A 19949-nucleotide genomic window follows, 5' to 3' on the forward strand; every position below is an offset into this window, starting at 1 on the left:
CTTCCGTTAGATTGGCATCGAACGTTACTCAACGTGATCGGGTCCGCTTCGTTCGTGACTCTCAGCCAACCGTTCCCGAGATTGTCTAGATATACTCATGGCGCCATATGCCGTGCAACAACGTTACAGCGCTCCAACAATCGGCATGCATTCTGATGAGCTATTAACACGTCCAGGCAGCAACGGCCAAGCCGACGCAGTTGAGAGAGCTTCAGTACGAATCAAGGTCAGCAAAATCACCAACCGCAAGGCAAACGAAGGAAAAGCCTTTCAAAGTAACGATACGCAAACCGATCGAGCACGCCCGAGACCATCATCTTAAGAAGAGGATTTTCCGGTTTTGGTTGACGCTACGCCAGCGCGTTGCTGTCGTAAAGCTATCGTTTACGACTTGGATCAGAAATAACCCTGCTCAGCCTGTTTTGTTTATCGAACCAACCCGCCGGGGACTGGGGCAAACCTGTTTCTGGGGTAAAATTCAACCCGCTTCCAGGTGCCAGTACGAATCGTGTTCATTTTGTTCTAAAAACATTAGAAAAACCCTAACAACTAATTCCTTTTCCGAAGTTAAAAGTATACAAGGAATACTTTTCGTGTTGCTAAATAAAATACTTTCATTTCATTGCACAAACCTTAACTGTAATATTAAATAAAAAAACAAACATTCTAAAGGATAATTGTAGTTACACTTTAGAACCTCAATACGCATTAATCAACGACCTATAATCCGAAGGAGATAATGGATTATTTTACTACGTCTTGCTACAGCGTTGCAATGTTGTTTTTAGAACGAGATTAACACATAAGGTTCCACATTTAAACAAATCTGCTCACACGGGTTTAAAGTCACTGGCGGCTTGAGCCTTTAATTAATTTATCGAGAAACTCTGATTAGCAAAGTTGTACCTCCGCGTGCCACTCTGATATTTACATAAATAGTTGCAGTGCACTTGCGGTTGCGGATTGCTAGATAATATTTATGAATGCCCGTAAGGCATTCAGGCGTCCAGTGTGTACAATAAAACTGCATTCATCGAAACGCTCCTATGGTAATCATCTATGAAGCGGCTGACGTTGTTGCTACTCAACGCAAAATTGATGGATTGCCTCTGGAGCATAAAACTGCAATTACCATGCAACAAAAATTACAACTGCACGTAATGGTTCAACCATTCTGGTTCTGCTTCTCTTCCTCCTTTCTCCCTCTCTCTCTCTCTCTCTCTATCTATATCTTTCTAATGCCGAACGTATGAGTCATTCAACATAGCCGTAGCATAGATTACCCGTTTGTTGGGAAATTGTCGTAAATTGACTTTGGAGACGTTACGTCCCCCGAAGACGTATTGACCGCAACCATCCGTGAGTGTGTGTGTGTGTGTCCGTTTGTGATGGAAGGGCACAACTACCTGCCACGAGTCAAAGTCGCGTGCAGACCACATCGAGAGAGGCGACATGTATTCCGGTCTGCTACCCCTGGCGGGGAAAATCGATTGCTTCCACATTGCCCCTCTCCCTCCACGCTTGCCTTTCCTCCGGCCCGCAGCAATGCACCCGGATCTGGTGCACGGTTCTTCTTGGAAGCGAAGGGCAAGCATCTAAAAACAAAAAAAAACACAACAGCACCGCCGACGAAGGGAATCTTTGGCGGGCTGGGGAATTCAGAGCGCGCGCACACACGCGCTATGCTGCATGGTGTATGCGGCTCGTACACACAGCCATCGCGTAGTAGCAGGGCGCTGGTCCGGACGTCGGTTACGTACCACGGGCGCCAGAAAGCTGCTTTGCCAGTCAGTTCGCCATCGCGTGCATTGCTGGATGGACGCACTTCTAGCGCAGCGCGATCGTTTCGATTCGAAAAATCCCCACCCATCCCGTCACGCCTGGTAGTGGTGTGTTTCGTTAGCTGGTGTTGTGTGAGCAAGTCCGAACCCGCGAACCATCGCCAGCCAGCAAAGACGAACACGATCACATCGCACGGCGCAAGAGCAGCGCCGATAGTCTTACCCAACGAACGGCGATCGGCCGCCATCGGCCGTGTGACAGATGTAGGCAGCCTCACGCCACGGAGCTGCGCCTCGGTGGACCATTAGCCCCAATACGCCGCAGCGCATGATTCAGATTAGTGAGGTGCGATCGATAGAGCATAGTGTGCGCTGGAGAACCCGTGAGGTCGTGCGGGCATCTTGCGGTCGCATTGACGTATGGGAAAATCCCGTCCTATCAATCCGGTAGATTGTGTTTATACCCGTCGTCCGCCGCACGTTGCTTTGTTTGCCTCGCTCGCGTGTGTATTTCCGTTGCCAAGTGGTGACGCGCACGGCACCGTCATCACCCTCTAATAGAGATCAGCGCCAAAAGCGCATACGGCAGTCAGCTGAAAAGGTAGGTCAAACGAGTGTGTAGTATTGTCCAGTGCATTCGAAAGTCAATCCGAACACCGCCATTCGCAATTCAATCTGTGTCTGCCCCATCAGCACCGATCAACCTTTCGCTCGTGCAAAATTCCGTGCCTAGCATACGGCAAAACCGGTTCCTGTGACGTTGTAGACTTGATGTCGTGTGTGTCGTCTTTACCGCTGGTGCTGTGGTAATATCATTCCGCCACACATTGGCTCGATCTACCGAAAATCGAAAAAGGTCGTCTCGTCACAGAGGCACCGATCGGATGTGCGTAATTCTAAAGCACACACACACGCGGTGCGTGCGGGTGGTGGTGTTACATCTACCATCGGTGCCCAGCGAAGCGTAAACAACGGCCGCGAGTTCGCGAACCCTGCCGCCATTTTCCTCGATCAACTCAAATACCCCGCACCCACACACGGAGACGAGGATGCTGCCTCTGTGTTCGATCTTCACCGCTTTTTTCTTGTGCACTGCTGTTAATGTGTCGCTCTTATCAGGGTTCGGGAACGGATTTCATACGGTCTCCACAATACGGCGAAATCCACACCACAAAGCAAGAAGTTCAGCTCACTGTTAATGATTTGAAGGATGATTTCACTAGAGTAAACCAAAGTTTGATCATATTTTTTTTAAATCCTTGAAATGTGAAGTAATTAAATCATTTGGAAATATAAGATATGTTCAAGATAGAAAAATACAAGCTAGCAAGTGTTCAATTATCAAATATATCCCATACACAAGCACCGCGAACAAGTGTATACTAGGTTTCATAAAAATACCAAAAGGGTCCTGGTTTGTAGAACTGTATTCTACCTTTGAAACATCAGAACATAAGAATTTGTTTAATTCTCACTGCCAACTTATCAATTGTTTTTCAACATGGTCTTGTAATTTAAGTGGAAATGTTTTTACTGTAAATTCTCCGACACCGACTGCTAGGAACTATTTGCTAAATAAATTAAATTAACCTAAACCATACTTAGTAGCACTCGATTTAAGAATTGGTTGCAAGCGTTTTAAGAATTGGTTGCAATTTTATAGTATTATTATTATGGAGGAAAGTTGCCGACTCCTGGCGAATGGGGTTTCTCCACTGACATGCTTCCAACAAGCTGTTTAGGAATCAGTTTGCGATAACCCTTGCAGTCAGCCGGTGATAGTAAAAGAGTAAATAAAAGAAGATTAAAATCTGTTCTACACTGAATTACAAAATTGAGATCTATAATGAATATTCGTTTAGCAAATTTTTTTTTTCTTCTTTTTCTAGGCACAACAAATCATCGAATCGATGTGGATACTATTAAATATTAGAACAAGACTTAACACAAGCCAAGCATCGTAGATTTTCTGGGACGCATCGCAGTTTAACATCAAGTTACCAGACAGCACCATGGTTGTAGGAGTGTGGCAGGTCTGCCTGCCACTTCTTGCGTTGATGGCATTGCTGGCGCAGGGGAGCGTCATTTGTCCACAAGAGTGCTACGAATGTAGCCCTACAAAGGTAGAATGTCCGAGGTTTACCCTCGAGGTAAAGTTAATCAAAACCAGGAAGCACCTGCTTGTGCGCTGCAAAAGTGGGTACAGCTTCACGGACATGGTGCCGAATAGTTTAAAGGATCTGGATTTTTACGACCAGCTGACATTAGCGAAATGTCCCATTCCCGAGAATCGCTCGCTAACAGACACGCTCTCTATGCTGGGCCCTCTCACCCACCTGAAGGATTTGTACTTCGTGGAAAACTTAGACAGTGCCCCACTGGAACCAGTGCTTTTCGAGGGGCTCGATTCGTTGGAAATTCTTTTGCTGAAGAACGTCACCCAGCACCCGATCGTGGCGTCCGATCTGTTTAAGCACATACCACACCTCAAGTGGCTTGATCTGCGGCTGTACGATGGAGCGACCCTTCCGGCAGATTTGCTCCGTCCGCTCCAAGCCTTGACAACGCTCGAGTATCAGCAGAACGCGCACGTAAAGGAACTAGCGCCCGGCTTTTTCTCCAATCTACCGCAGCTCAACAAATTTGTCATCTACAGCAATGGGCTGACAAGGCTGGAACGTTTCGTGGGTTTACCTAACCTGAAACAGCTATCCATGCGCAGCAACCAATTGGAACAGCTCCCGGCGGACATGTTCACCGAGGTGCCCCAGCTAACTGAGCTGGACTTGCGACAAAATCGTCTCACATCACTACCCGATAACCTATTGGCTGGGCTTACGCAGCTGGAAACGCTCGATCTGTCCCTCAACGGACTTCTACACCTGCCGGACACGCTACTGAAAGACCAACGCCACCTAAGATACCTCAACCTGGGCTACAACCGGCTGACCAGCCTGAACGAGTAAGACTTTTCCATTCATTCCTTAGCCAATTTCAATTCATTCCTTTACCAGTTCCTCTCCGGGAACAAAGATTACGCGGATAAATGGGCGTTTACATTTTTGAAAGCTCACGTCAGCACGCGATAATAAGGTGTTTTTTCTTCTATGTTTTTTTCGCCTTTTAGCAAAGTGTTTGAAAATCTGAAAGCACTTAACACGCTGCACCTCGAATACAATCGGCTGCGAATAATCGAGAAGAATGCATTCATGGCGCATGGCCAAACGCTGTCCGAGCTGGACCTGAGCCACAACAACCTTTCCTTCGGCGACAACGTTATGTACGAAAATGGTATAGCCCTGGTGGGTTGGTATACACCGATATTGAACCTGGAAAAGATCACCATCCTGAATCTGTCCCATAACGCCATTGGGAAGCTTTTCAAAGGTTTCGACGATTACATGGCCGACCTGCACACCGTTGATCTGTCGCACAACGCCATCGAGAGCTTGGACTTCGCCCAACTCAGTTTCAGTGCAAACGTTGCATGGCTTAACCTGGCAAACAATCGGATCCGAAGCGTGAAAGTTTCCGACGTGTCCACGAAAAAGTTTCCCAAGCAGATCATCCTAAACAACAACCCCATTCGATGTGACTGCAATGTGCACGCGTTGCTGGCATTCTTGAAGAAAGAACCACGGTTCGTAGTGAACGAGTTGAGGTGCGATGAACCAACGGTGCTCCAGCGGACGAAGGTGAGCGACGTGCCACCGCTGGCACTGACGTGCGATTATACCGAAAGCAGCTGTCCGTCCGAGTGCGACTGCCAGATCCGACCGGAGGATCGTGTGCTGCTGGTGGACTGCTCTGCACGCAACCTAACCACGGTGCCGACGCTGCACCCACCGAAGGACAACAAATACCGTGTCGTTGATCTGCGGCTGCAGGATAACCTGCTCGATGCACTCCCCGACACAACCGCGGTGTCGGCATGGGAGACGGTGTATCGACTGAATGTCAGCAACAACCGGCTGGATGCACTGGAGACTAGCAATCTACCGTTCCAGCTGGAGATGCTCGACGTGAGCGGCAATCGACTGCGGGCTTTCGGAGACGGAGTCGCGCAGCAGCTGAAGCTTCTGCGAAACGTTCATCTGAAAGCCAATCCCTGGGAGTGTGCGTGCGGCGCGGAGCTGCTCAATTTCGTTCAAGCGAACTCCACTCGCATCACCGACTTCGAGGCGATGCAGTGCGAAAGCGGCCAGAACATCACCATGAACCTGCAGAACGAACTGTGCGACAACCAGTGGAAAGCGGTTGCTGCGATCTGCGGGATCGTGGCGGTGTTCTTTGCCATTGCGGTGGTGCTTGTATCGTTCGGTTACCGCTACCAGCACGAGGTGAAGGTGTGGCTGTTCACGCACAACTGGCTCCAGTGGCTGACGAGCGAGGAGGAGCTCGACAAGGACAAGGTGTACGACGCGTTCGTGTCCTACTCGCACAAGGATGAGGACTTCATAACCGAGCACCTGGTGCCGAAGCTCGAGAACGCACCGATGAACTTCCGGGTCTGCTGGCACGTGCGGGACTTTATGCCGGGCGAGATGATATCCACCCAGGTAAGGGCAAAACAGGGGCGAACATTAGCGAATGTAAACGAATGAATATTAATCGACCTCGCCTCTTGCTTCACAGATCACCAAAGCGGTGGAAGAATCGCGGCGCACCATCATCGTGCTTTCCACAAACTATCTCGAATCGGTCTGGGGCCAGATGGAATTCAAAACCGCCTACCTGCAGTCGATCGAGGACAAGCGCAACCGGGTGATAGCCATCGTCTACGACGACATCGGCAACGTGGAAGACCTCGACCCGGAGCTGCGCGCGTACCTCCGGACGAACACCTACGTCCGGTGGGGTGACCCATGGTTCTGGGACAAGCTGCGCTACGCCATGCCGCATCCGGGCCGCGTCAAGGGTAGGCAGATCAACAACAACATGCGTATGGCCACGATGGACAAACTGGAACTGATCAAAACTCTCCAAAACGGTAGAGCTCCAGCTGGAGATGGGGACGCTTCCCCGACACAGGAAAGCACTCCACCCATCGAGCACGTCGTAAAGGAAATCGATGGCCCGCTGGCCAAGCTCTACGCATCGACGCCGGCGACGCCCGTCTTCACGATCAGCAACACCAAGCTAGACCTACACGCTCCCGAGTGACTCCCTGGCCTGCTTCACACGGAGCGGCACTGCTCGTACCAAGGCGACTGAATCACAATGAACAGGAACTTTCAGAAAGCAACGAAACACAATGAAAATGTAGGAAATCTCCGGTACATCACAGTACCCAACAGGAAATCTCAGTGCGTACTTTTCCTACTTTTGAAAGGAATGATATACGCAGTTTTAGTCATAACAGTGCCTTCGCTTATATCGCCCCCCTTAGTGTAATAACATGTTGTTTTGCAATGGGTGACCAGATTATTATATAAGTCCAATGATATGTCAGAACAAAAACGAAAAACATTTCAATTGCTTACAAATACCTTTAAAACTACTCTAGACTTTTGGATCGTGTTCAACGTACGATACACGACGCGCTCGCTAAAACTGGTACTCTACAAAACAACACTTCTATACGGTGCAACCAACAGCTTCCATTATTCTGTAGAAAGCCTTTCCTGATACATTGAAAAATATTCAAATTCACGAGGTACAAAAGAAAAAACAGCATTAGATAAACGCGAAAACCAGAAGCCGCGAAACACTGAGAAAGGCTAGGTTTGCTAAGGTCAACATGTCTGACCATGTGATTGTTACTATGTTATTGACCGATCAGTGGAATTTGGGCAATCAGCGTGCCGTTTTAAACCACTTGACGACACTTCTTAATCCACGCTGCGTCCATAGAAATAAAGAGAACATCCACATGATAGTTGATGCGGATGGTAAAGGGATGATATACTCAGTTTTAGTCATGAGAATATTAAGAATGCCTTCGCTTGTGTCGCTACTTCTATGCAAGAACGTTATGTTTTGCAATGGAAGACCAGAATACGCTATGTCATAGGTTAGCTAGCAGAACAAAATGAAGCATATCAAATACCGCTCTTACTACTCTAGACTATTATCACGTGTACAAGATATGAATACAATACGCTTCTTTTTATATTTTCGATTATTCTGTTAACCGAACTTCCATAGATCTGATTAACTCAATCATAAAAAAATTAAATTTATAAGGCACAGAAGAGAAAACAGTTTAGACACACGCGTTAAACGCGTCAAGCAATGTCGAGAAATAAAAGCTTGTCTGTGCAACAAAATAGTCGGATACATTTGTGATTTATACAAAGTGTTTGACCCGTCAGCGGTTCTAGCGACACTTTGGCACTCCTTTTTGCCATTTCGAACCATTTTACCACATTTCGCCATACTTCATCGTCCAACAAAAAAAAGAGTTAACGCGCGATTTGTTTACTTTTGCAGTTAGAGTACTTATATAAGTTTCTCACATGAGAGAGAGAGAGCTACCTCCGTACACCCAAGTCCAGATAATAATTAAAAACAAGAAATAGTCCAGAAAAGTTTGGCAAGGAATTGTGTACATTTATAGAATTAGAAAAGGGTTATGGATCGAGGGATCGAATTATTACTGTTAACTTCTGCTAACAGACGTTAGATGTTGTTTTGTTAATGTTGTTTTTCAGAAGGTCATGGGAACAAATTTGTTAGACGGAGGAAGGAAACTTGATGATGCATCAGGAATGAAACGAACTGTTCCGCCAGCATTTGCATTGAAAAGAAACGAGGCGCCTACCCTCAGTACAATAATACTGGGCGGATGCAAGTATGACAACATCCTGCCAGGCTCAGCAGAGCGATAGTGCTATATTGACCGTTTTATCGTATTGACGAATAAATATAGTTAATAAATATATTTTGATGTGTTTTATAAACTATTTTTGTTTGCTTTCCACCGACAATCTAATGGTAACAAATAGGAAAATTGTGAGAACAGTGTAAAAGATCCTTTGTTTTAAATAGAATAGTCACCCAATTCCATCGTGAAGCAAAACTTTACCAAAACAACAGTTCCCCATGAAACTATGTTACAATACTTTGTTTGCCAGATGGGCAACAGTCGTGAAACGGTAATCGCTTATATGATAAAGGAGCGATAATGTTTTTTTTAAATAGTACAAATAACGTTCATATGCCTTCAATGTTGTACTTCATTTAAAATCGTTTCCCCCAAGTTTCTCGTGCATGTGAAAATGTAAGCGTGCCTTAAGATAAAAAAGTAAATGAAACTGCTTATCGTTGCTGGCCTGCTGATTTCAATACTTACAGAGCAGACGGGAAATAACAGGCATGGCTGTGACTCTACCGATACTTTTCAACTTATCAAGCTACTTTCAAACAAAGAATAAATGAGTAAAAATGACGAATGGCATAGACTTATCATTTGCCTCAATGGCTTGATAAAATGAGTTACCGTTACCAAAATAGTTTGTTCTTGAATTTGAGTCATTGGTGGTGGAAAAAATATGATCAAAGAAGATGCATGACACCACCTCACCTTCAGGGTTTATGAATTTGACGTAACTTAAACGGTTTAGCTGCAACATTGAAGGTAATATACCGTTACTTACCGCAGTTCGTTCCGGTGACTTATTTTCCCCGCACGTGATCGTGATGTTGTAGTAACGTTTGCCTGAAACATATGGTGAGATAGAACGCCGATCAGTGTTACGGATGTTAATGCGATTGTGCCCGCCCCACCGTTTACCTCCCGAATCGCGGCAACTCGTTGCGTCCTGGTCGCTGAAGTGTACATCGAGCGCGTCCGGCGTTCGCCCATCGATGGACGCCACCGGGCTCCGTTCGCACAGGTCGCCCATTTCGGTACCGACGAACACGTCGTTCATGTTCGCCCAGACGGCGGTGGTCGGGTTGTAGAAGCTGCAATTCTTGGGTTCAAAGCGAATGTCCGTCGGTGAAGCAGGCGGCGTCGGTGGTGGAGGTGTTGGAGTGGTGTTGTGCGTCGGGCCGCAGATCACGGACGTGGGCCAGTCGAAGCGATAGTGGCATTCGTTGGCGATCTCGACCAAATGCGGCTCGCCCGCTCCGGCGGATGGCACACAGCGGAAGGTGATGCTGGTGGAGAGGTTGGTGTGCGGATCGTGACGGCACGGTTCACCGTGGAAGTATTTCAGCAGCACGGTGTCACCGACCACGACGGGTTGCACCTCCGGGTAGCCGAGCGTCGTTTCGTTGCGCTGCGTTTGCCCGTCAAAGATGGTCTCGCAGGCGGCCGCCCCGCCCCGGCAGCTTAGGCCGTACTGTGGTACGAGCGGGCGGCACACGTTGATGAAGTAGCGGTGCGTGTTCGGGATGCCCGGCCCCAGATGCGCCTCGTAGTTGCCGTCGGAGCGCACCAGCGGGCTAAGGTCTATGAACTGGTCCGGTGAGGAGGCATTGTAAGCGCCGCAATCGAGCTGTCCGAGGCACGCGTAGCTGGTCACGAAGTGCACCACCAGCAGGCAGTCGCTGTCCTCGGCCACCACGACCAGCGGCTGCGAGCGTGTCCTGTCGCAGATAAACTCGATGCGCGTCTCCCAGTGGGTCCCATTCGCCGTGCAACCCGCCCCGGACCGGTACTGCAGGTAGGGGTTCTTGTCGAAATGCAGCTCGTCGTTCAGCAGTCCCAGCGAGGTCGTTTGCGTGCCATTGCCTGGGTGTGTCTCGCAGGCACCCCACGACGGATCGCAGCGGTAACCGAGCGACGGAGCGTTGCACACGGCCAGCTCGTACGTGTGATTGTTCCCGGCCGCCGTCACCGGGTAGGTGCGGTTCGCCAGCGGGCTCAGATCGACCAGCTTGTTGAGGGCACAGGAGCGGGTCACGTTCCGGCACGCCAGCTCCGTGCTCCACTCGAACTCGTGCGTGCAGTTCTTCTGGCCGAGATATTTCACCACGTCCGGGCTTGAACCGCACCGGAACACGATCCGCGACTCGCCCCCACACCCCTGCTCTGATCCCGACCGCATGCGCATCTCCAGCACGCCCTGCGCATTCAGCGTTGGGTTCGCGACGGCCTGGCCAAAGTCACGGTACCGGCGCGCGCGAACCGGTTCGGTTGCATTCACAAAACATACGCTACTGCCGGGCGGACACATCGCCTCGTGGCTGTAGTGGACCGGCTTGCACACGGACAGGATGAACTTGGAGCCGTTGGCGAGGTGCACCTCGTGGTTTTCGCGCCCCAGCTCCAGCAGACTGTACTCGTACGTGCCGTCCTGCACCGTGCAGTTGTTGTTGCGCACCGGGTCCGGCAACGGCAGGCAAGCGAGTGGCGTGTCCCAGAAGATGAAGTACCGGCAGCTGCCGGGTGCGTACGGCACCACCCGCAGCTCGTCCGGATTGTGCTCGTACCGGCAGATCAGTATGATCTCCAGCGAGTGGACGCTACCGGTCGTGCCACACGGCGCACCCTCGAACCGGAACTGGATGCGGCCCTCGTCGAACAGCAACGCCGGCTGCCGACCCAGCGACACATTGCCACCCGCCTGCTTCAAAAAGGCCTCCGAGTCGTCGCACACGTTGAAGAAGAACCGCTCGGGATTCTCCTCATCCGACATGACGTGGTGCTGCAGGTCGGAGCTCAGCGAGCTAAAATCGAACGTATGGTTGTACAGCGGCTCGCGAACCGTGCACTTCGTTCCGTTCAGCTTCCGGTGGGCCATCGCGAAAAGAAAAAGAAAACATAAAAACATAAGTTTAGTCATCAGCACAATCAGCACCATTTGCTTGTGGACAACAACGAAGGCTTCCTTTGACGGGCACTATTTGAAAATGCAACAAAACATTACCGGAAATCTATGCAAAACGATCAACATTTAGTTCTTTGCTAATTGAAGTGCGCTAAACGAGACCAATGGAATTACGATAGGAATGAAAATGAGACATAATTAGCAAAAAGATTAATAAACATTTAATTTTGCGATAAGGCCAAATTTAAATTAGAACCAATTTAGAATAGAAAAGCAGCGGGCTATTTTCACAGAAATCGTGTTGAAACATGTTCTGGTTTTCGTAATTTCACTATACATACACATCAAATGTAATATGCTGGAATAGTGAACGATCACAATCGATGCAGCTTTCGTGAAACCAATAAAAAAGAGCAAGCGTGAGATTATATGCAAACTCAATGTTTTGCAACAATGTATAAAAACATGGTATAGTGGGTAAAAAATTAAATCAACGATAATTTATTCGAAGTTAAAATTAAATGTGCAGCTGCGTTCGTGCGAGTCCCATGAATAAATTAGTTCGAACAAAGAAAATCGTCTGCACCAGTTTGCAAGTAACAATACCAAAGTATCGCGGTCGATGAGTGTTCACAAAACATACCCACACACAAAGTCAATAAGACCAGCTAGATAAGAACCTCCAGGAGGAGAAAAGAAAAAAAAGTCGTTAAGGCGCTTCGGAAAGTTTTGTGGCTTATCAATAATGCTATCAAAATGCTATCGCTGCCAGAGAATTGGCTGTAATCCGTGAGGTGACGTTGAAAACAAACACATGACTCACGAATGGAAACGACCGGCGACTGGACCGAAGGGAAAATAAGTTAAAGAGGTCTTAAATAATTGTTTTAAGTGAAATTTTAGATGGAACGTAATGTGTTACAAAGTTTAACTAATTTGAATTTTCTGAACCTTTCCCTTTCTACAATGTTGCGTGCAATATGTTGTGATTTCCTGAAGGCAAACAGAACCAAATGTATTATTGTCTAGAAAGCTCGAGAATATCTGTTTCTTGTCTAAAATATAGGAAAATATGTTCGATTTAAATGGCAGCCATTTCTCGGTGTTTTAAGATTATCCATCTGTTTCCCGAGCGGTTGTTGTTGATGGTCGCAACACGATAGTCGTAATGGTGGGTGTTTATAGATGTCTTTAGGCATGGGAAGTAGGCATCCCATGGATGCACATAAAAGCCCGCATAGTTGATAGCATTTCGGTTGATAGGTACGTCATACTTGGATGTTTTAGTGGTCCACTAATTACCGCCGCAGAGACGTCGCACCTACCTTCAATGGCTCGTAGCCGCCCGGAGCCTCAGCTGCCTCGGCCGACAGCAGCCACGACGCGCACAGGAACACGAGGCCAATCGAATAGCGGTGCCTTTTGGAAGATATTTTGAATTCCGGCCTCCGTTGTTCCGGCGCCATTGCACCACATGGTGCACCCATTGTTGTGTGGAAATTACCCGGCACAACAAAGTATCTACGTATGGCGTTCAACTGTTTCCACCACCTTAAGGAACCGCACGTTGCACTCTTTGGTGTTTTTTTGTAACGGAAAACTTCGTCACAACACTTAAATTTGGCTGATAAATCCTAGGGCTTCTTTCTTCACTCAAACACGGACAGACACACACGGGTACACGACGCACGCACGCACGCACTGATGTGCACCGAATTAGGACACGGTGGCGCGGTCGTAGAATGCACTTTTCGTCTGTGCACTGGCTGTGTCTAGCGAGGCACAAGTTTCGAAACAATTTCGTTCCCCAAACGCCGCAATGAGGGGTGACACTACGGCGCGGTCCAGCAAGGTACGTCCCCGGTAGGAATGATAATGTTTATTTCTTATCACAACAAACACACGGCCACAGGGCGCTGAAAAAAGAAACGAGTGTGTTTTTCCACCGTGTCCAACACACACCTGTCGAAATACGATGGGAAGAGGTGTGCCGCGGACGGAAGGAGGGGTGGGTGACACGACTGGTCACAAGGATGTGGCGTCGTTTCTTTGACGGTGTACTTTGTCTGCCGTATTTTCAGCTTGATTTCTGCAATCTAAATTCGATGCGTGCCAGCCGCTGGCTCGGGAGGTTTTCGCGAATCCTGCGACAATGTGACGCACGGTGTGCAACGCACCTACACCAGCACATACCGAGTGCGCGCGCTAAACGAAACTCCGCGCCAGTCGGGAAGGGCAACCGTCACATCAAATTAGCCCTTTGGAGCGTACAGCGGAGCAGGTTGGGCGAACAACACAGCAGTCGCGCCTCGAATAAGACGGTTGCGTGCAACCGTTTGCAGGTTAGTCAGCTGGACGGGTCGACCGTACAAGTAAACAGTGTGCGCCCGGCCTTTCTTTCGCCTTGACTTTTATCGATGGTGCGACGAGGAAACTATGGATGCTTATCACGCTGCGAAACTGCCACCCTTGAAGCACCATGAACTATAAGCTGTGACTCGACAGCTCAACCGACGACGGGACTATTATTCACCGACAATTCGTCTGAAAACGGGAAGGTGAGCAACGTTAAACTGCGATGTTTACATTTTGCCTTTAGCCTAGTTGCCCGAGTTTGTATGTGTAGCTGTCGAAGGCGCGTGCGTCGTACCTGTTGGGGCAACGGATTTCGTATTGGGGTTTTCTTAAGGGTGAAATCTGCATTATATTACAGCTACGTATTGACTTCCTGCAATTTGCAGTGCACCTTTGCCATCTGTGCATTGCGACCGTGCATATACAAAGCAACTGCTGTTGTAACAGCATTACCGGTTTGCCAAAAATCCACACTTATCATACGAGCACGAACAGTATGTTCACAACGAGCACCAAACCCCCGTCTATCTGCTCGGAAAATACTCCGGCTGCAATGTCTCATTTCTCCGGACATGTCATTTTTTATTTCGCAAAAATATCTTATAAAGAACGTAATACGCTTCATTGTTTATAAAAATCTGCAACTCCATGCCGAGCAGGCGGTTGACCAACATTGCTGTAACACAATAGGTTAAGCCAACAGGGTTGTTTGTTTCTGTCAAAGTGGAATCCATCGATGGATTATTTTCGAAGACGACCTTTTGATGTAAATTTAAATTATTGAAAAGCGTAGAAAATAAATTGAAATCATTTCATGAACCGTGCTTCACCCAACTTTGTCGAACTCACTTATGTACCCTACTAAAAAAGTTGACAATCGTTTACCACCGATGCCGTATGTCACAACCTGGAGCCCGTAAATCCATTGTGCATTGACATTTGTTGCAAAACACTTCGCACAGGGTGAGAGAAAAGGGTCGAATTTGGAACAGTGCTTACTAATCGTTTTAATTGTAAATTCAATGAAAGTCAGATGACGAAAACTAGTTTTTACAATATAATTCTTTTGTTATGTTTGACGTTTGTGATCTACTATAGTTTAAATGTATATTTCATCAATCACTTACAATCAACCACACCGCTAGATGATGGTGTTGTAGGCCATAGTAATGGCAAGCCAGGTTCCAATAAAGTGAAGCCATCGAAGGTGGCACAAAGCAGAGATTTGCCAGGCAATGCCCACTTAGTACAAAGTGCGATAATGCGCACGGCGGGAGTGCTGAAACCTGCTTTTAGAAATAGGAATCCAAAGTATGTCCAACTCAAACAGGAGCTGGTCGCCTGCGTCGAACCGAAACCGTACAATATCAGCACTATATGGAAAACGGCAAACTCGGTATGTATGTTCGCAATGCAGCAATTGCTGACACAGCAGATGCAATATTAAACTTTTCACTTGTCCACTTTGCAGTGGCCTAAAGCAAACGAGGTGGTCCCTGGAAACGAGAAATTGGTCGGGGCTGTGATAAATGCTATCGCAACCGAGCCGATACTGCGGATTAAGAATTCTCAGCGAGGGACCCAACTGAAGCTGGTGTTCGAGTTTGCCCAGTCGCAACACGTTCTTTTCAAACCGAAATGGTACAATCGTGAGGAGGTCATCAACGGGACGGTGTACTCCGGCAAGGATCGTCACAACTCCGAAATAGTCAGCTTCCATCTGGCCATGATCTTAAACCTTCGTTCGAGCCCGATCGTAGCGGGAAGAAGATTTTCACTTCGGGATCATGTCTCACGGACGGCTCCGGAGCTACAAATATCTATGCCGAGTATGTAAAGATAGTACTAAAGATAGCATTTTACTTGAATAACGTATTGCAAATATGTTTCCATAGTTGTAAATAATCGACAATGTATATACGGCGTGTGCTACTACTGTAACAGCGACGAAATGGTGTGTGACGACCCGGACAGCGGCCTGCTGGAGGGTGCCGTTTTATACACAATCCCTGGTAAAATCAACAAACTCCGATCCCCGTGGCAGCGAACCTACGACAATAGTGTGCTAGCTGCGTGGGAAAAGAACGACAACTACTGCTCGCTGGTTCGGAAGAAACTCACCCTCGAGGCACTGCTAGATCTGATTGATGCAGCACTGTTCGATTTTCTCATTCAAAACGGTGACCGACATCATTACGAAACGCGAGATGGTCGCCTGTTGTTGCTTGACAACGGGAAGGGATTCGGAAATCCGTACGTCGACCATATGGACATATTGGCGCCCTTATATCAGTGTTGTATGTAAGTAAATCTCCAAACTATATATTTGTTAACTAACCCGGGTAGTTGGTTGTATTGTTCAAAATTCACATCACATACAGTTCTTTCTAACCTCCTTTCGTTCTTTTCAGCGTTCGAAGGACAACATGGGAAAGACTACTCTTATTTTCCGGTGGAGCATTAACCGATACGCTTCGTGCAATGAACGAACTAGATTTGCTAAAGCCACTGCTAACCAAAGAACATTATGACGCGCTCGAACGGCGCCTCCTATACATTTATGGTACTGTTGAACTGTGCAAAGAGAAATATGGAACTAAATTGTTTAAATAACTTTATTTGCTAAACGTGTAGTCGCCTACTTATTACTACTTCGCCTTAAAAGCCGCTCCAACGCGATACGCTAGCGACCCTCGTATCCGTTTTCCGCGCAGGGCCAAGCCGGTCGGTAGTAGCGCTGGCAGGCGCACGTGCACGCCTCTTCGATTCGGTGTCCACGCGCGAAACACGGCTTCCGCATCCCTCGGCAGATTAATACCAAACCAGCCCGCCGATGAGAGCAGAATGTCACACACAGTCAGGTGCTTGTCCTCGGCACCGTGCACCAGTATGTCCGGCGCGCTCTCTAGCGCGGGCCAGTTTGCTAGTCGATTTTCGGTGCCGTACGGTACGCCCAGCATATCTGTTCCGATCAAATTGGTGTACAATGCGGCCGCATCCGTGGTGTTGCAGATTAGCGTGGGGAGCGTCATGGCAGCGTAGAGAATCACACGAATCGAGTCTGGCCCGCTGACGTAATCCAAACGGCCCAATCCTGCGAGGAAGATGGTCATTCCCGTCTTCAGCAAGTACGTTCGTGGCCGTATTATCTCTTTCGGCACGGTTTGCAGTATCTCTTCCGTAGTCAAGAGGTCCAATATTTGATCCGGCTGGACGACGCCGGGCGTATCGTAGCACCATTTGCTGTTTACGTACCGTTCGTTCTTCTCGTTCAGCGTAAGTATAGGTGCATCCCCTCCAGTTCGCTGAGTGACTGAGAAATGGTCGTGGCTTTCGAGTTTCTCCTTTTCAAACGTGCGCCCGATATGACCGATCAAGGTGGCGTACTTTGCGTTGCCGGAAGTTTTCGCCTGCTGCTGCCGAAGCTGCTGTTCCGCTCGTTGTTCATCTCGAAGCTGCTGCAACCGTTGCGTTCTCTGGTACAGTCGAAAGTCGGAAGGTCGTAGGATAGGAAACTTCAGCATACGTATCGTTGTGCCTGGCCACGGGCTTGCCGTAGCGCGCTGTACCAGATCCGCCGCCAGCACCTTACACAGATCGGAGCGAAGCAACGCATTGAACAGCGTGCTTTTGCCAACGTTTGTGCAACCGACCAGATACACGTCCCCTCTGGTGCCCCAGATGTTGTGGATTCGCGTAATCAACTCCTCCACTCCGTAGCCTGTGTTAGCGGAGATGAGCGACACGTGTTTGATGTTGCTCCTAGCAAACCCCGAATCGATAATACTTTTCGTTAAACATTGCCTCACATTTTCCAGGTACCCCCGGGACGGCTGTGGTAGCAGATCGACTTTGTTACCGGCTACCAGGATCGGCCGGTTCGGTCCCAAAATCTCCGCAAGCCCTGGCCAGATCGAACATGGAAAATCTAGCAGATCCACTAGAAGTACAGCGAGAGCCTTCTTGTCCTTGATTGATGATATCATCTCAATGTAGTCTTCGGGTGAAACGGTCACGTTAACGGCGATGTTGTAATGTTTTAGAAAATGGCACCGTTGGCAAATTGTCGTCTGAAAGTGAGAATGTTGGTTATGAAATTGATTATGTTTGGTTCTTCATATTTTAATGTACGTCCAAAAATACATTGGAAAAAGTATTCAACTCTTGCTTGCTTTACTATAAAATTTAGGTTCAAGTTTTGTTAGATTAATATCTTTTTGAGTAACGAAATATTATAACAATGAACCTTTTAACCCTAATTATATTTCATCATGATTACATCTTGGTTGGTGATGTGTTCGTGTAGCTTACCATTAATTGCTCCTTAGATTTTCTTTTAAATAGTTGACTGGGTAGATAGCCAGGAATGCTCGGTTCTATGCAATGCAAAAGAGCGCCACATCCTCCACAAGGAATGTGTGAAGACGGTTCTTTAGGATCGGGTGTACCATAGAAGGAAGCCGCATCGCTCTGCTCGTCTTCGTCGTAGTATTCGTAATCGGACATCCACGCACCGGTGGTTAGCTTTTTATCATGTTCCTCCTCCATATCGGTCGACTTCGGCACAGCCATGCCGACCCGCCTGAACGGCATCTGATAAACCATGGAAGCGTCTAGCTGGCGGTTTGCTTCGTCGGGATCAACCTCTCCGGTATCGACCAGGTCGAATTGGTCCCGTTCGATTTGCTTCAGGACTACGGGGAACGGCTGGACATCTTTGGATCGTTGCGAGCAATACTTTTCGTACCGTTTCATTTTAGACTCGATTATTTTGTTCTGCCTGTAGCCCATCTTGAGCGTTATGCTGTCGAGGTATGAACTGTAGAGAATTTTATCTTGCCATTTGTCGTATAAATCATCCGCGGTTGCAAGTTGTTGTGGAGAGGAAGAAATTTGCGCATTTCGTGTTCGTATGGAACTGCAAAGTGTTACATTTCTGGTCATATATAAACAATAGCGACTTTTAAGCACTTTTGGTAAAGAAAGCCGGTAAAACATTTTAGCAAAAGAGTAGCACATGCATTAGTTGAATAATAATATTTGTAGACTGACAACCGACCGCTTGTATTTTGTAAACAAATGCGTTTAAGTTCGCTAGTTCGATGCTGTTGTAGTTAAATTTATTTATAATACATTCTGGTGTATATAAATCAATGGTTTTGATACTATGATATTCTTATTAAAATTAATTATTTTATGAAACTAGGTAGTATTCATTCTTGCTTCCAATTTCATCTGCTGTAGCAGGTTCATAGTTTCGTTGCCATTTTAAAACCCCTGTGTTCTTTATCTTGTTCGCTTGGCGATGTCAAATAACTGTCATACTATAATACGAAACATAAAATCATTTCACAGAAATATTTTGGATGTGCCTCAACTGATGCGGTCTGTGCAATCGTTGTGAAATCTTTAAGTAAATTGTGACCGATCCCCTTTGGTAGGTAAACAAATGAATAGAAGCCTATGCAGTATAGTGAGTGTTATTTGCTAAATGTCTCATTTTCCGAAAAATATCCTTTCCGGTTCCATAGGCATCCTTTCAGTGCTCAGTCATCGGATTGGATTCAGTTGTACATCTAAAATATATTAGAAACTATGGGAAATACGGCCAGTGCGTTCCCTTCCGTGGTTGCCGCCTCCGTAACGGAAGAGCCGACGAAATCGGCCACCAAAGAAAAGCCGAAGTGCAAAGCATGTTGCGCTTGCCCCGAAACGAAAAAAGCGCGTGATGCATGGTATGAATGAATAATATAATTATGTAATGATTTTTATAATAACTGTGACCTTGAATCATTCTACTTTCAGCATAATGGAAAACGGCGAGGAAAACTGTAGTGAGCTTATAGAGAAGCACAAGCAGTGCATGCGGGATATGGGCTTCAATATTTAACACGCTCTGGTGCCAATAATGTTCCAGTAAAGAGTAATGAGTAATGTAAAGAAACAATGATGCCGGTATGTTGGATAAGATTTGTTTGATTAATATTTTATTTATCAGGTAGCCTACCACAATTATGCGAGTAGAACTTCTGTTAATAGTTGGCCTAGACTTAAACATGTTAATTTAATAAAACAGCGACGGGCAGTGATGAAA

At 47.3% G+C, this 19949-nt stretch overlaps 6 protein-coding genes across 7 annotated transcripts in view; 3 read left to right on the forward strand and 3 right to left on the reverse strand.

Annotated features, from left to right (window-relative positions):
- Window positions 1-9738, reverse strand: part of LOC131269215 (uncharacterized) — a 64494-nt gene extending 54756 nt beyond the window's left edge. The window contains exons 1-2 of the mRNA XM_058271554.1: window positions 9517-9738; window positions 9380-9441 (exon numbers count right to left, since the gene is read on the reverse strand). Of these exons, the coding sequence (XP_058127537.1) occupies window positions 9380-9441; window positions 9517-9655 (201 nt within the window). The 5' untranslated portion in view covers window positions 9656-9738. The remainder of the gene's footprint in view (window positions 1-9379; window positions 9442-9516) is intronic.
- On the forward strand, window positions 1952-8673 carry LOC131269210 (protein toll-like). Its single transcript, XM_058271548.1, has 4 exons — window positions 1952-2382; window positions 3671-4743; window positions 4909-6340; window positions 6417-8673. The coding sequence occupies exons 2-4, from the start codon at window positions 3794-3796 to the stop codon at window positions 6942-6944; spliced, it is 2910 nt and encodes a 969-aa protein (XP_058127531.1). The 5' UTR covers window positions 1952-2382; window positions 3671-3793; the 3' UTR covers window positions 6945-8673.
- LOC131269100 (cation-independent mannose-6-phosphate receptor) lies at window positions 9737-12966 on the reverse strand (the record flags this gene model as incomplete). The annotated part of the gene is made up of 2 exons (XM_058271418.1): window positions 12826-12966; window positions 9737-11458 (listed from the first exon to the last, which is right to left on the reverse strand). Coding segments are annotated over exons 1-2 (1863 nt in total), but the record flags the coding sequence as incomplete, so codon positions are not given.
- A 1074-nt stretch (window positions 12967-14040) lies between these two features.
- On the forward strand, window positions 14041-16482 carry LOC131269817 (glycosaminoglycan xylosylkinase homolog). Of its 2 annotated transcripts, XM_058272350.1 has the most exons (5): window positions 14041-14058; window positions 15001-15251; window positions 15327-15684; window positions 15751-16156; window positions 16267-16482. In XM_058272350.1, the coding sequence occupies exons 2-5, from the start codon at window positions 15117-15119 to the stop codon at window positions 16466-16468; spliced, it is 1101 nt and encodes a 366-aa protein (XP_058128333.1). In that variant the 5' UTR covers window positions 14041-14058; window positions 15001-15116; the 3' UTR covers window positions 16469-16482. The 2 variants fall into 2 exon arrangements, with proteins under 2 accessions (XP_058128333.1, XP_058128332.1); XM_058272349.1 differs by lacking the exon at window positions 14041-14058 and having other exon boundaries at window positions 14817-15251.
- Window positions 16200-18808, reverse strand: LOC131269816 (nitric oxide-associated protein 1). The gene is made up of 2 exons (XM_058272347.1): window positions 18167-18808; window positions 16200-17925 (listed from the first exon to the last, which is right to left on the reverse strand). Exons 1-2 carry the CDS (start codon window positions 18797-18799, stop codon window positions 16504-16506), a joined length of 2055 nt encoding a protein of 684 aa, XP_058128330.1. The 5' UTR covers window positions 18800-18808; the 3' UTR covers window positions 16200-16503.
- Window positions 18809-19188: 380 nt separating this feature from the next.
- On the forward strand, window positions 19189-19946 carry LOC131269237 (cytochrome c oxidase copper chaperone). Its single transcript, XM_058271578.1, has 3 exons — window positions 19189-19292; window positions 19387-19590; window positions 19661-19946. The coding sequence occupies exons 2-3, from the start codon at window positions 19451-19453 to the stop codon at window positions 19743-19745; spliced, it is 225 nt and encodes a 74-aa protein (XP_058127561.1). The 5' UTR covers window positions 19189-19292; window positions 19387-19450; the 3' UTR covers window positions 19746-19946.
- Window positions 19947-19949: the final 3 nt, after the last annotated feature.

The sequence above is a fragment of the Anopheles coustani genome, chromosome X (genome assembly GCF_943734705.1).
Source record: "Anopheles coustani chromosome X, idAnoCousDA_361_x.2, whole genome shotgun sequence".
Lineage (NCBI taxonomy): Eukaryota > Metazoa > Arthropoda > Insecta > Diptera > Culicidae > Anopheles > Anopheles coustani.

Coding starts and splice junctions, on each gene's coding strand:
- LOC131269210 (XM_058271548.1), top strand. CDS start 3,794: ATGGTTGTAGGAGTGTGGCAGGTCTGCCTGCCACTTCTTGCGTTGATG. Junction 4,744..4,908: donor CGGCTGACCAGCCTGAACGA/GTAAGACTTTTC, acceptor TTCGCCTTTTAG/CAAAGTGTTTGAAAATCTGA. Junction 6,341..6,416: donor GCGAGATGATATCCACCCAG/GTAAGGGCAAAA, acceptor CTTGCTTCACAG/ATCACCAAAGCGGTGGAAGA.
- LOC131269817 (XM_058272349.1), top strand. CDS start 14,889: ATGACGAAAACTAGTTTTTACAATATAATTCTTTTGTTATGTTTGACG. Junction 15,252..15,326: donor TATGGAAAACGGCAAACTCG/GTATGTATGTTC, acceptor TCCACTTTGCAG/TGGCCTAAAGCAAACGAGGT. Junction 15,685..15,750: donor GCTACAAATATCTATGCCGA/GTATGTAAAGAT, acceptor ATGTTTCCATAG/TTGTAAATAATCGACAATGT.
- LOC131269816 (XM_058272347.1), bottom strand. CDS start 18,799: ATGACCAGAAATGTAACACTTTGCAGTTCCATACGAACACGAAATGCG. Junction 17,926..18,166: donor AATCTAAGGAGCAATTAATG/GTAAGCTACACG, acceptor TCTCACTTTCAG/ACGACAATTTGCCAACGGTG.
- LOC131269237 (XM_058271578.1), top strand. CDS start 19,451: ATGGGAAATACGGCCAGTGCGTTCCCTTCCGTGGTTGCCGCCTCCGTA. Junction 19,591..19,660: donor AAAAAAGCGCGTGATGCATG/GTATGAATGAAT, acceptor TTCTACTTTCAG/CATAATGGAAAACGGCGAGG.